Raw genomic sequence first — 14,329 nt, 5'->3', positions numbered from 1 at the left:
TGAGCATAAATAAGATACTTGATCAAATGATAAACAGACATTAATAAAATTAAGTTTATTTGGCCAACACTTTGTTCCAACTTAAATATGATGGAATGCTTCACAAATCAAGCAGATTCTACTGAAAACCTCCTCCTGTCCAGAGAAAATGTTAATTTGCATTTTTGGAGGATGGGTCACAGGCTCCAGCCAGGACAGAAGTTTCATTTATACAGAGCTGTACCACCACGAGCTTGATCGGGAGCAGTGAACACTGGAATTAAATTGTTAGTAGTGATAAGGGAACAGGGGATGCTACCAGTAGTCCCTTAATGTTTAAATACTGAACCACTACACCTGGGTGACCATATTTGTCCTGGAGGGAGTCTCACACAAAAAGGAAGGGAAAGAGAACAGAAACAAACAAGACCCATGCCCTTAGTTAGGGGAGCAAACCGTTAGAGCAGCATAGGAGGTTAAGCCCTCACCAGCCATGCAATCCATCCCATCCACAATAAAGCTCACAAATTAAAAAAAATAAAATAAAAAGAGTCAAAAACAAAGTTACAGAAAGCATCAAGTGCTAGACATCAGAATATTCAAATGACGGAATAAGGGGTTTAAACAAAAACAGCATCAGTGAAAAAAAAAAATATATATAAACAGACCATTTACACAAGGTCAAAGTTCCCTTTTCCCTCTCAGACAAACAGATTGATGAAGTGAGATTCCCTGCAATTTCAGAGCTCTGACAGTTACACATTTCTAGACTTCCACCCTTAGTGTCTTCTGGTTTCTGCATGTTAAGTCTTATTCTTATAATTCATCTTTTGTATGGATGTCATCTCCCTCCTCCAAATCAGTTTCATCAGCTTCTTCTAAATCTTCAAGATCCTGTAACCAAAACTACAAGTTGTGAGGTTGCTAGGCAGTGACATGATTACTGGCAGCAACAGGCAACCTGGTATCCCAACATTATTTCAAGAGGTCATTAACCGCTTACTAAATTAAAACGCAAAAAAAGGACCCCAATCAGACCCCTGAAGAAGCCCACAAACACTGGTCCAATAACAAAAATCCACAATGTTCCAGAAATCTTACCTCATCAGCAGCTCCATCCTGCCCCCCACTCTCCAAAAACTTTGAAAAGCCTTCTTGGGTCCTTTCACCATTATAATCAACCACCTGAAAAAAAAAAAGTTACATCCAGTGTGGAAAATCATGACAATGTAGCCAATGATATGGAGATTTCTACATGCAAAGAGTTACATAGGTCTGGCCTCTGTTTTTCCCCATTCATATTTTCTCGAGTAACTTGTGCTGGCTTGCGTGCCTACAGGTTTATCCATGGTATGTACATACACCATATGGTTCAAGCATGACCAATATACAAAAAGAGTAAACTTGTGATTTTAAAGCTGTGCTACACTTAAACCACCACCAAGCACCTGTCTATATACATAAGGACAGTCACTACACCAGAATTTAATGGATTGTATTTAGAAAGTATTAATTCAGTACGCTGAAGCTTATAAATTTTAGCAATAGTTCTCCTTTAAAGAGCATTTGGCAAGCAGCCACACTATGTGCAATGGTAAGAACCAGCTAAAGTGGCATCTGCCACACACCAGATGCTTGTTTGGAATATGCGTGAAGGACACTACCTGCTCAGATGCACAATGCCCAATGTTTGGCATAGGAAGAAAAGGCCTAAGGTAGTATTCTGTTTTGTTATAGTTCCATCACCCATACCAGAACATCAATTTCAAGCAAACCTGGATCACTACATAGCACCCAACATTAAGGGAATTACAGCAAATCCCCCCTGCAATGTTTCAGCATCTCTTGGAAGGCGTTCCTTGTTAACAGGCTATTAATACAACTGGTTTGGAATTGGGTGCTTCGAGAAGTAGTCCCTTGATCAACAACTCTCCATAACCCACCATAGCACAAGCACAAGATATACTACAGGCAGTCCCTAGGTTACATACAAGTTGGTCTGTAGGTTTGTTCTCATGTTGAATTTGTAAGTTGGAACAGGTACATTTACCTATTAAATGCAGCTTAAGACAGACTTTTGTCTTAACATAGTTGTGCATATGTATTTTTACTTTTCTGTGCTGCACAATAGACAACACATGCCAGAGGGGGCTGGGGCAGGTGGTTATTAAACTGGCTGTATTGCAAATGTTTGATATTGGATTTCTGAGGAGTCAGTTATTAAAGGTTCCGATTAAGAATTGGTGCTCATGTATTGTCAGGGATGTTAAACCAACAAAATAGAATAAGTTGGAAAAAGGTACAAAAGAAAAAAATAATAAAAAAAAACCGAGGTTTGAACAAAAATTCAAATTATGTAGGGATGTGGCAAGTTAACAAAATAAGAAAAAAAAGTTTGCAGCTTTACATACCTTCTTTCCTGGTCCAGCAGGGAAAAACTTCAGCGTAGGGAAGCTGTGAATCTTAACAGCTTCTATCTCATTGGCTGTAGAATCCATCTTGGCAATGATGATGCTTTCGTGGTCCTTATACTTCTCCCCCAACTGGTCCCAGATCGGTGCCAGTTGTTTGCAGTGACCACACCATGGAGCATCTGTAACACAAAATTGTCAGAATCCTACACATTTAAAAAATAAATAAATAGCAAGACAGCTGATAAGACAGTGCAAGACTCACAGAATTCTACAAATACATTCTTCTCCTCATCAAAGACCACTTCCTCAAAGTTCTTCCCAACCAAGATTTTCACAGGGGTCTTGTCCCAATCTTCTGGAACATCCTGGCTCATTAAGTGTGGCTAAGAAATGGGAGAAAGCAACATATTATAAGACATGCATGTTTATCCAGACTGGAGGGGAGGAGAAAATTACTCCTAATATTAAATTTAGACCAGTAGAGACAAACTGACCTTGACTTTGCCCTCTAGGAAACGGTCACAGAACTCTTTAATTGCCTCTGCTGAAAGATCAGAACTCTCTGGCTTGTATTTTGTCATTTCTTCCTCCAAAGTAATAAGCCGGACAGCTGGGCATTCTTCTTTCTTTAAGCCAAAGAACTCCAGAATACGTTGGTTGTCTGTGTGATCACTATCAATAAAGATGAAGAGGATCTGCAGAGAAGATGGTCATTTTAAGTATTTGCATAGTCATCTTTAGTCCCCAACTGCCGTGAATACATACCAACTAATGCACAAAGTCTGCTTTCTGCAACTGACAACACTGCAGATTGCAAGATCTGACATACCTTTCCTTTGAAGCTTGCGGCTGCCTTCTTGAAGTTCTCTAATTTGTCTTGGTAATCAGAGGCACTTTTCGGCAAAAAGAAGAGAATATGAGTCTTAATCTCTCCCCCGAAGATCATTGGAGCAGTCTTGGACAAAAAATAAAGTAGAATACAAAAGTCAGAACAGTTCTAGCAAGTTGGGGGTGGGGAGAAAAAAGATAAAATACACACCTGCTCAGTAAATTCTATAACTAGAGGCAACCGATTGGCCTTTATGAAGCTCAGAACTTCTTCTTTGGTGATCTCTCCCTCAAATGCATTTCGGCCTTCATCAAACTAGAAAGTTTACATTGGAATACATTAATAATGTGCACATCAAACCAACATTCACACTGGAATATTTGTAATGTGCACTCAACAGTAAGGGGCGATGCCAGGCCAGAGGGTTTTCCAGCAAATAGCAGGACTGTCTGAAGGTTAAAAATCAGCACACTGATTAGGTCCTCACAGAGCAGGCCTCAGTAGAGCACAATGTATTGGACCAATAATCAAATTGGTCCAATTGTGGCCCTGCATGTGTGTGGCCGAATCAGGATCCACTAGTTTGGCAACCTCACCAACAATCCAATTGCTTGGATATTCAAATAAGTGGATTATAGGTAGCCTATTTAGAAGTGTTTTGCTTTTTGTCACGAAGGCACAGATTTTGCTGGGACAGCCCTAGCAAATTAATAAATACCCACTCTCCAAGTGGTGGCCATGGTATTCAAAATATTGCGCTTGAGGCCCTGCACACCAGGCCCTGTGATTTTCAACTAAGACAGTATGACCAATTGAGACTGGCATATCTATGCATACTTCTGACCCAAAAATCTGCCCATTAAGTCTATGACAGGCAGTTTCAGAAATTACAGACATTCCTCTGCCACAAAGGCCTGGCGTGCAAAAAAACAAAAACAAAAAAAAAAAAACAAAAAAAAAAAAAAAAAAAAAAAAAAAAAAAACACCTCCAGGAACCCACAGTTTAAAATGCTGTAACTCACCACACATTGCATATCAATAAATAGGGGAAATTTAAGAATACTTTCAAACAAATGAATGCTCACCTTCTTAAACAGAACTATGCCATCCTTGCCGAGTTCATGTTTCGAGAAAGCTGCCTCACTGGAAGTAATGCCAAATGGAACATCATCCACTGCCTCTGCTGCTTGCAGGAACACTTTAGCTAACTCTGACTCCAGATCCTGTAGATAGTTCAGAAGAAATAAAGCAATTATAAAAAGTTAAGATAAAACAAACAGCCAGTAAATAATTTGCCCTGAACTGATGGCTGTTTTTACATGCATTTTTACTCAGAAATCTGCTTCATGTGTCTTTACACAGGCTGACTGCATGGAGGATACTGCGTTTTGTACACAGATTGGAGTAAAGCAGATACCCAGGCCAATAGCCTTAGAGAGCTAGTGTAAATACAATGCATAACTGGTTCTTGTTCTACATTTATTGCTGGGTAAACAGTCCATAGTAAACAGGTATGTTAGACAGCAAATAGGATTATGAATAAACATACAGAACATAGCTGAAGCGGTTCAAAGCTTATATGCTGATCCATATCCTTCTGTAAACAGTGTGATTATTGTAACTATATTGCATTGGGCCAAAGCTTTTTCCCCACAATTAAAGGTGGCCATACATGGGCAGATCTGCTCATGGAGAGGTTGTCAAATGAGTGGATCTTGCACAAATATCTGGCTGAACCATAGTGTGCCCCAAGGCCCAATGATCTGATCACAAGGCCAGGAATGCAGGCGGTGGGATCGGTGACCTCATCAACATACCAATGCGGACCTCAATCAAACTGGAATTTTAAGCCATACTATCGATATCAATTGGGGGAAGCCAGTCTGAGGGCACCATACACGGACCAATAAGCTGCAGACTGTTGGCAGATTTAATCAGTCCATGTATTGCCACCTTTAGGCTAGGGCCAGACGAGTTCTCAGCCTACAGAAAAACATAGGTCAAGAATTCACTCCTCTGCTGCGGTCCTTCTGCCAATGAGCCTGCACCTGGAATTCTCTCCTCTCAGGTGCAGGGGATTTCAGTGACAAAAAGTGACATTTTGTGCTGACACAAAGGCATCTGCAGTAAACTAAAACTAGTCATAAGATACTGGTTATAAGGGTAGGGGCACACTGGGCGATTCGGCAACTAATCACCTAGTCTTTGCAGCGACCAATCTCTCTGAACACCTTCCCTCTGTCTTGCACCGGCTAAAATGAAAAATAGTCTGCGCTAAAGCTCACGCGGCACTTAGTTTTCCTAAGTCACCTCACAAGGAAACTTTAGAATACGAAGCGTGGCGTGTGCTTTAGTGCAGGCGATATTTCATTTTAGCCAGCCCAAAACAGAGGGAAGGTGTTCGGGGAGATTAGTCGCTGCAAATACAAGGCGATTAGTCGCCAGGTGACTAAATCTCCCCTATCCTTACCCCCATAATGTATTTTGCCTTGTCATAATAAATTACATTATGTAGTGTCTCACCTTAAAGAAACCAATAACTGCAACCTCACTGGAAGCCACCAAAGCTGCAACAGCTGCCTCATCACTCAAAGTACTGGCAGCCGGACCAGTACGCTTCTTCAGCCAGTTGACAAAATCTGCTGCCTCCCTGCCAGCTGCATGAAAACCAGTCATTAGTCATACAGTATCTAGTAGAACAGGAACTGGATAAAACGGAACTCACACAATTATGCAATAATATTTTATCCAAGAGAAAATATACATACACATTTGAAATAGAGCAGAATGTAGCAATGCTTTTTAAACTGGCAGGATTAAACTAAGGCCTCAGGCACACGCACAAGCTCTGCAACACTCAAATTTGGCAAGCTAAACATGTTCAGACTAATGACACATTGACCACTTTATCACGCTGCAATATAAAACACTGATGTCACTGGGAATCTTCTCTAACAAGTTCCAAGTCAGATTCCCATGAGAACAGTGAGGAAGCCAGTTTTGGTTACATTCTGTGAACTCTCTCGTTAAATTAACAGAGCCATAAAAGGAGCAGTTTAAAAAAAAAAAAAAAAAAAAAACATTAAGTGAGATGCACTTTATTATTTTTAATTCTAAGTAAGAGTTACTAGTGTACATGAGGCCTGATGTTAGCATCATTCTCTATATTGCCTGGTCCTGGACATTTGTCCTGCTACCAAAACTGCTTAGAACAGTCCCTATGCACTATGAAGTATTACCTGAATATTCTTTAGGAGAAGACTTGTCTCCATTTTTGAAGAACTTGATTGTTGGGTAACCTCGGACGCCAAACTCCTGTGCCAGATCAGACTCTTCTGTAGCATCTACCTTGCCCAAGCGTATTGGCAAGCCTTCACTTTTTAATATGCCAGCAGCCTTCTCATATTCTGGAGCCAGTGCCTTGCAGTGACCACACCAGGGAGCATCTGCAGAACAAAAAGAATGCCATTTCAGACCCATTGAGGGCAAAGTTCTTGACTTGCTAGAATCAGGTACAAATGCAATGCATTTTATATAGTGAATAAAGTACCTCCTATTGTAAAATACAAGGATATAAGTTACCGAGGAGTTCTATGACCATATAAAAGCATGAGGCTGAAGGCAGCGTATTTTTATAGAAGGTCATGAAAATCCGAGGTGACTTATAATATCCTCATTTTGCGACAGAGGGTACCAACATCATTAAGTACCATTTATAAAGGTTCTTATTTATAGGACATTCATGGCTCGTGTATTGTATTAAAATCATGGAACTTGTGTTACTGCAGGACCTATGAATTAAACAGGTGTGAAAAAGCAGAGTTTCAAGCGAATACCCACATTAAGCATTCCCACACTCGGGACAATATTGAGCAGCTATATAAAGCTGGTTGGGTTTGCCTTCACTTTAGCATCTTCTCTTTTGGCTACTGAAAACATGGCACTAAGACACTCCCATGTGCTTTACCCTAAAAAGTAAGGCACCTATGCAAATATCAATAGCACCGCTAAGATACTGCAACACCCACCATCCACTCTACCCATTTAAAGTCAAAAGGGGACAGAAGGACAACAGTGTAAACTAAACACTAAAATCCTTTTCATAAATTTTGAAGCACCCCAAGTTGGGCGACACGTCAAAAGGACTAAAGAAAAAAAAAGAAAAGTATATTAAAAATGTGCCACTCAGCATTTGTACAGAAGCCAATTATCAGATAAGGTCACACCACTTGTTGCAAAACCTGCCTTACTGACCTAGACTTAGGGCTTCAATAAACAGTCACCCACCCCCAATGTTTAAAGCTACAGTATACCAAGAGCTCTTCAAGGATCCAGAACTAAACCATGGTTGTCCAGAACCAAAGATCACTGCAAGATAAAGCTCTAAAAGCACCATAAGGCTAATATTCTTAAGAGATAAATAAATGGCAATAAGTGGGACTCGCATGTAGTCACACACAGAATGGAAGTGTAGAGAGTACAGTTGTCCGTCTTGTGGTCACAAAGCACATATTTCCAAGATTGGTGTAAATATTTAACTATAAAGTCTTAAACCCCCATACGCTGCGACAACATCTCCCAGCATTCATACAAGTGTGGGTTAAGTCATGGTGGGAGTTGCAATAAGAACATCTGTGGAAAGTTAAATTACAACAAGAAGCCACTCTAAAATGGTTTAAACTTGAAGGACCCCCCCCCCAAGGGACCCTTTACACAAGATAGAACAGAAGCACGTCCACCAGCAATACACCAATGCATAGCACAGCAGATAATTAAGTACACGTCAACCTAACCTCCAGCCACCACCCGCCAAGTTTGACTCCTCCCACCAAGGCGCCTGATTCGCCAGCAAGTCTAGGCTTCCCTTCTTCTGACCTATTAGCCGCCACCCAAGTAAGGAACATAGCGCCACCGTGTCCCGCCCGAGGGCTCCGGCAAGAAGGGAGCGTTTTCATTCTAAGGCCTCCCGGCTCCCATCCAGCCTACTCAGTTATACCTAGCCAGCACAGCCACCTCCCTTCTCCTCCCTATGCACCAAGTCCTAGTCCCATCAGGCCTCACCCAGCCACAATGAATTTCTACTCACAGAACTCCACTAAGATATACGGATACTGCTTGAGCGCCTCATCAAAGTTGTCTTTCTTCAGCACCAGCACATCCTTCTCCTCGGAAATATCAGGCCTGGCAACGACCAAAAGAGCACAGCCGAAAAGAAGAACAGCACGCATCATGATGAACCGGGTGTACAGGACGTGGCGCTCTGAGACAGTACTTTACGCATGCGCTTTTTATCACCGAGGCAACGGCTCGTGGTGGATTGTGAGTGGATAGCGCCTTAGTTTCCTGCACCGCCCTTCTATGGCCAGGAACACTTGATAGGTGGGGGAGCATGTGATTGGCTGTTAGGCATGTCCCTCCAACTTGGAATTCCGATCTGTAAAACGTTTTTTTTTTTTTTTCTCTTGCTCAACCGAAGATAATTATACTCCGAGAATTACCGCCCTACAGTAAAACGACGAAATCGGAATAAAATGATTTTATTTCCTATTATTACAATCTATGGTTTTTGTTCCTGAGGAAATAGTCCTCCTGGTTTTCAAAATTCACAGAGATAGTACATGACTAGAGATATATTATATCCCCTTTACAACATAGTAACTGAAAGGCATGATCTGAAATCACATTCGACTTCTACTATTCATTACTTTCAACTACTCCTGTGGCAGACAGAAGTGGTGGCCACCAATAACATAGATGTCAAAACATGATGCCCTTTAAAAGCCATGACAACAAGTCAGTCAGTTTGAACAGCAATACCTTTAACACAATGAAAATGCAGCTACTTGTTTCTCTAATTCACTTTCCAATAAGCTAAATGGGAAACTCCAAGGGTTTCACAGCCGCCTGGATCCAGTTGAACTGAATGTAACTAGGGATGCACCAAATCTACTATTTTGGGATTCAGCCGAATCCCGAATACTGGTTGAATACCAAACTGAATCTGAAAGGTGTGACAAAAAGTAATGTGATTTTAAGGATTCGGTTTTGGCCAGGGACTTGGATTCTCCTGAATCCGAATAGGCGCATCCCTTAAATGTAACTGATCTAGGGTATTTAGTGGCATTTGCAGTGTCCAGATATGCCGTCACAAATGCTGTATGTGCTGTGGCCACATAGACAGATTTTTTGTGTAAAAAGGCTGCAGCAGTGCTCCAAGCAGGTCCGGACTGAGAATGAAAATAGGCCCTGGCATTTCAGGTACATAGAGGTCCACTCAACCCACACAGAGGCCCAAACAGCCCCCACCAGCCCACTAAATACTGACTTTCTATGGCACCTTATAGCAGCCCCTCTGGCATTTGCCAGAACCCACAGATTGTCAGTCGGGGCCTGGCTCCAAGAAATTATATGAAAACCTCTGCTGCAAAGATTACTATATATTCCAGTTGAGGCTCTGCTGAAAACAGCACTTTTATACCAATAATGCTAGTACTAGTAATACTAGTAACCTGGTCCTAGGGGACAGGTCTGGACTGACAATCTGTGGGTTCTGGCAAATGCCAGAGGGGCTGCTATAAGGTGCCATGGAAAGTCAGTATTTAGTGGGCTTGTGGGGGCTGTTTGGGCCTCTGTGTACCTGAAATGCCAGGGCCTATTTAAATTCTCAGTCCGGACCTGCTAGGGGAGACAAATTAATCTGGGTGCCACCTTTTCTGGAAAAAAAATACCAGCCTTCCTATATTCTTGCCTTTTTCTCCTATTAACAGCATTGGCATCAAGCTTCATTTTGACCGACCAGGCCAGTAGGGTTGCCACCTTTTCATATGGCGGAGACCGGGCAGTGGGACCATGACGTCAGGGGGTGGGGCGGTGATCGACGATTGCCCGATTTCCGTGTCAATCAAGGCAATCCTGCCCGGTTTTCCTTATTTGGAAAACCAGCAGGAAGTTTTGACCCAGGCAGCCCTTCAAAATACCAGGCTGTCCGGGTCAAAACTGGACAGATGGCAACCCTACAGGCTGGTAAAATACCGGCCAGGTGGCAACCCTATTCCAAAAGTGATCCCATTGTGTGCTTTTCTTGATTCTGGAGTCTCAAGAAACATATAGACTATACATTTGCTGAATTACATCTTTGCTTGTCCTGGCTATAGATAACAGATCCCCAGATCCGGGCCAAGTAGTATTTGCACCCATGGCATGATTATTTGAAAATAGATCAGATTTTTGTTGACATTTGTTTGTTGCAGAGCTCAATTTTCTCTTGGTGTCTGGAATGGAAAAGAATAGAATGAACAAGCAGAGAACCTGTACGTTTTACCTATCTAAATCATGTCATCTGTCCATCTCTGTAATATCCATTTGTCACTTGTCTAGTTTTCTTACAGGATTGTCATTAAATTGACTATATGAAGACTCTCTTCAGCTCCTACATGGGCTGTTTTTATGGTACCTGCAGGAGGCATTGTAAAAACAAAATATTGAAATAATCCAGGACTCCTCCAGTTATTCTTATGTTTCCACAACTGTTTCCAAGTATTTTTGTTTTTCGTTGGGATTTAAAGGAATCTTTGATAACAATCCCCAAAATGATTACACCTTGATGGATTACATCCATTATAATAAAACATCTGTTTCAATCTAGTACAGTTACATGGAAGGTCTATAAAGCAGTTCTCAGGAGCAAGCTGATACAAAATGGAAAGCAAAAGAAAAAAGTAGATTCAAATCGGGTTATGTAATAAGAGGCACTGGGGGTCGTTTAAAACTTTGCGCAAGGCAGATTGATTCGCAAAGTGAATATATTTGCCCTGTGCATGGTTATATTTATAAAGCTGAGTATGTTATGTTATGGGTTACTGCTCCATTGCAAACTTAGTGCCTCTTATTACATATGGGGGAAAGAGTACAGACCATTAATCCAATACAGAAGTGAATAACCAACCCTAGATATGAGGACATGGGCCTATTTATCATGCTGTGTAAAAGCGTGAAGTTGTGATGTTGCCAAGAGCAACCTATCGATTTTAACATTTGTGCAATTTATCTTCTAACGAGATATTAAAGGATACTGTCATGGGAAAAAAAATTTTTTTTCAAAATGAATCAATTAATAGTGCTGCTCCAGCAGAATTCTGCACTGAAATCCATTTCTCAAAAGAGCAAACAGATTTTTTTATATTCAATTTTGAAACCAGACATGGGGCTAGCATATTGTCAATTTCCCAGCTGCCCCCAGTCATGTGATTTATACTCTGATAAACTTCAATCACTCTTTACTGCTGTACCGCAAGTTGTAGTGATATCACTCCCTCCCTTTCCCCCCCAGCAGCCAAACAAAAGAACAATGGGAAGGTAACCAGATAGCAGCTCCCTAACACAAGATAACAGCTGCCTGGAAGATCTAAGAACAACACTTAAGCTCCCCATAGACGCGACGATTCTTCTTGCCGAACGACAGATTTTAGGGAAGCCCAACCAATCCATCGAAATTATCGTGCGGTTAGTGGTATTCGAACGATCATACATCTTACGATTTTTCGGCCGAGATCTATGGGGAAATTGATCGGCCAGGTCATTTGTCGGTCCCAGTGCAATCTATCTATGTTTGCAGGGCCAAGCAGGCAGCTCCCCTTTGTTTTCCTGGCAAATTGGTCTTTTTAGTTGATGGTAAATTCGTACGATCGTTCAGAGAAGATCGGGGTCTCACAATCATGATCTGATCTTTTAAAAATCTCAACGTCTATAGCCAGCTTTAGTAGTAAAAACCCATGTCCCACTGAGACACATTCAGTTACATTGAGAAGGAAAAACAGCAGCCTGCCAGAAAGCATTTCTCTCCTAAAGTGAAGGCACAAGTCACATGACCAGGGGCAGCTGGGAAATTGACAAAATGTCTAGCCCCATGTCACATTTCAAAAATTGAATATAAAAAAATCTGTTTGCTCTTTTGAGAAATGGATTTCAGTGCAAAAGTCTGCTGGAGTAGTACTATTAACTGGTGCATTATGAAAAAAACGTTTTCCATGACAGTATCCCTTTAAAGTAAAAAGTTTTAAATGATTGGGGCACTTTTCTTGTTCCTTCTATTTTTATATCTTGATGAATATACCTACTAAATTGTTTATAAGGGTTTGTAAATACCCACCAATACACGGGTCCTCCAATTACAACTGGGAGTTATAGTCAAGAAGAACTTTTCTACTATTTTGTCCTCTGCTTCCAGTTAGGGGTTAATTTTGGTCTTTTGTTTCTTTCACTTTATTGCACTAGATACTGATCCTTGAAGATAAAGTTTTTACACACTTTGCAATGGGTTGTTTACAGTAAAAAGAATTACTGCACTTTATGATTTAATTTTTTTACATTAATCCTGTAGCCTTTGGCACTGCAGTTATTTCAGTCTACATTGATTTTCGAGTCCACAAACTTGGGCAGGGACTGGTAGAATACTTATATGGACTATTCTGTTTTTTCTCTCGAATTACTGAACATTTTTGGTAAATTTTCTGGTTTAGATATTAATTCATCAAAAACTAAGGATATAATGGTGGCTTAACCCATAAAACTGTTAAAGTATTAGCTTTAAATTTGACATTTCAGTGAAAAGATATTTTCATTTCTTTTCTAGGAATTCTATTATTTTGTATTTATTGTAAACTTGAAAAGCTCCTGAAGGACTGGGGAATGGATCAGACACATTTCAGTAATAAAAATCACTATGTTCCCTAAAGGTTTTGTACTATTTTTGAGTACTCCCTATTCCAGTTAAATAACAGGATTTGAAGAACTTTGAAACAAAAGTGTTGAAGTTTATTTGGAACAGAGGTATGCCTTGGGTCAGACAGTCTGTGTTGAATTGCTTTAAATTTCAGGGAGGTTTTGGTGACATGTATTCCCTCCAGGAAACACTAGGCCTCAATGTTTTTGGTGAATAAGAAAAGGCTTTCCGCCATACAGACTTTGATGACACCTAGGGGGTATTTCAAGTGATACATTTCTTTTTTTCGTAAATTATTTTTTATTAATTTTGTAAAATAAATCCAGGGGTACAGAAAAGAAAAAAAGAAAAAAAAGGGGGGGGGGGTGCAGTAAAAGCAGTACATGCCATTAATACATTGTATTAGTCTTGAACCACTAACATCAGCATAAAAATCCACAGCAAATAGTTTGAAGTACTAATCTATGTAGGCACAGCAATTCAATAAAAGAGATATAAGAATGGATAATCATGTCAAAAGGGAAGGGATTAGGAATGCCTAGTCTAGGAGAGGGGTCTCTTGTAAACGTATGTTGTTATTTCAGGAATTAAGTGAGTGTGTTATGGGCTTGCTAATTGTTTGTATTCAGACGAATCTTTATACAAGAACCATCGGAGCCAAGTGTCCCTAAACTTTGAGTAGTGATTGCCGGAGACTGTAGAAAGTTCCTCAAACTTGGCGATTTCGTTAACTTTATCTATCCAATTCTTAGTAGTTGGAGGAGTGGAGGATTTCCACATCCTAGGAATAAGAATTTTGGCCGCATTAAGTAAATGTCTTTCCAGTATGAAGTCCGTAACCCCTTCCTTGGTTTCCTCATCCCAGAAAAGCAAAGTGCGTGCCGGAAAGGCTGGTACATCTCTGCCTAGGATCTGGGAGCAAGCATGTATGATTGCTGACCAAAAGCTTGAGAGGTCAGGGCAGCTCCAAAAAGTGTGCATTAGCGTTCCTACTTCCCTTTTGCATCTCCAGCATATACTGCTTGTAGCTGGATATATCTTGTGTAGTCGGGCTGGAGTGTAATACCATCTGCTCAAGATTTTATAATTAAGCTCCTGTATCTTGCAACAACGTGAGCTATATATCATGTTTCTAATCAGATCTTTGTATGAGTTTTCTGGTATTTCTATATATACGTCATGTTCCCAGGCTATTAGAAAGGTTAATTGATCTTTCTTGTTATCACTGTCAAGCATATTGTATAGGGCAGATATAATATGTTTTGGTGGGGTTGCACTACTACAAATCCTTTCAAACGGGGTGAGAGGCCTACCCAACTTATTAGTTCCGCCTAAATACCCGTAGAAGTGTCGTATCTGGCAATATTGGTAATCCTGTAAAACTGC

At 40.7% G+C, this 14,329-nt stretch overlaps 1 protein-coding gene across 2 annotated transcripts; it reads right to left on the bottom strand.

The window, feature by feature from the left end:
• Positions 1-32: 32 nt before the first annotated feature.
• On the bottom strand, positions 33-8,526 carry p4hb.L (prolyl 4-hydroxylase subunit beta L homeolog). 2 transcript variants are annotated; one of them, NM_001090536.1, is made up of 11 exons: positions 8,309-8,512; positions 6,462-6,668; positions 5,746-5,879; positions 4,308-4,445; positions 3,433-3,537; positions 3,223-3,348; positions 2,888-3,088; positions 2,656-2,776; positions 2,391-2,572; positions 1,081-1,164; positions 33-873 (listed from the first exon to the last, which is right to left on the bottom strand). In NM_001090536.1, exons 1-11 carry the CDS (start codon positions 8,451-8,453, stop codon positions 796-798), a joined length of 1,521 nt encoding a protein of 506 aa, NP_001084005.1. In that variant the 5' UTR covers positions 8,454-8,512; the 3' UTR covers positions 33-795. The 2 variants fall into 2 exon arrangements, with proteins under 2 accessions (NP_001084005.1, XP_018089693.1); XM_018234204.1 differs by having other exon boundaries at positions 41-885; positions 8,309-8,526.
• Between the last annotated feature and the right edge of the window lie 5,803 nt (positions 8,527-14,329).

This window comes from Xenopus laevis, chromosome 9_10L (assembly GCF_017654675.1).
Source record: "Xenopus laevis strain J_2021 chromosome 9_10L, Xenopus_laevis_v10.1, whole genome shotgun sequence".
Lineage (NCBI taxonomy): Eukaryota > Metazoa > Chordata > Amphibia > Anura > Pipidae > Xenopus > Xenopus laevis.
The sequence above is the reverse complement of the archived record's forward strand: the minus strand, read 5'-3'. Positions and strand labels throughout refer to the sequence as shown.

Bases quoted from the DNA above. Each gene is read 5' to 3' on its own strand.
- p4hb.L (XM_018234204.1), bottom strand. From the start codon at position 8,453: ATGATGCGTGCTGTTCTTCTTTTCGGCTGTGCTCTTTTGGTCGTTGCC. The intron at 5,880-6,461 runs GTAATACTTCAT...GTTTTCATGCAG, and splicing joins TTCTCCTAAAGAATATTCAG to CTGGCAGGGAGGCAGCAGAT. The intron at 2,573-2,655 runs GTGAGTCTTGCA...TTTGTGTTACAG, and splicing joins GAATGTATTTGTAGAATTCT to ATGCTCCATGGTGTGGTCAC.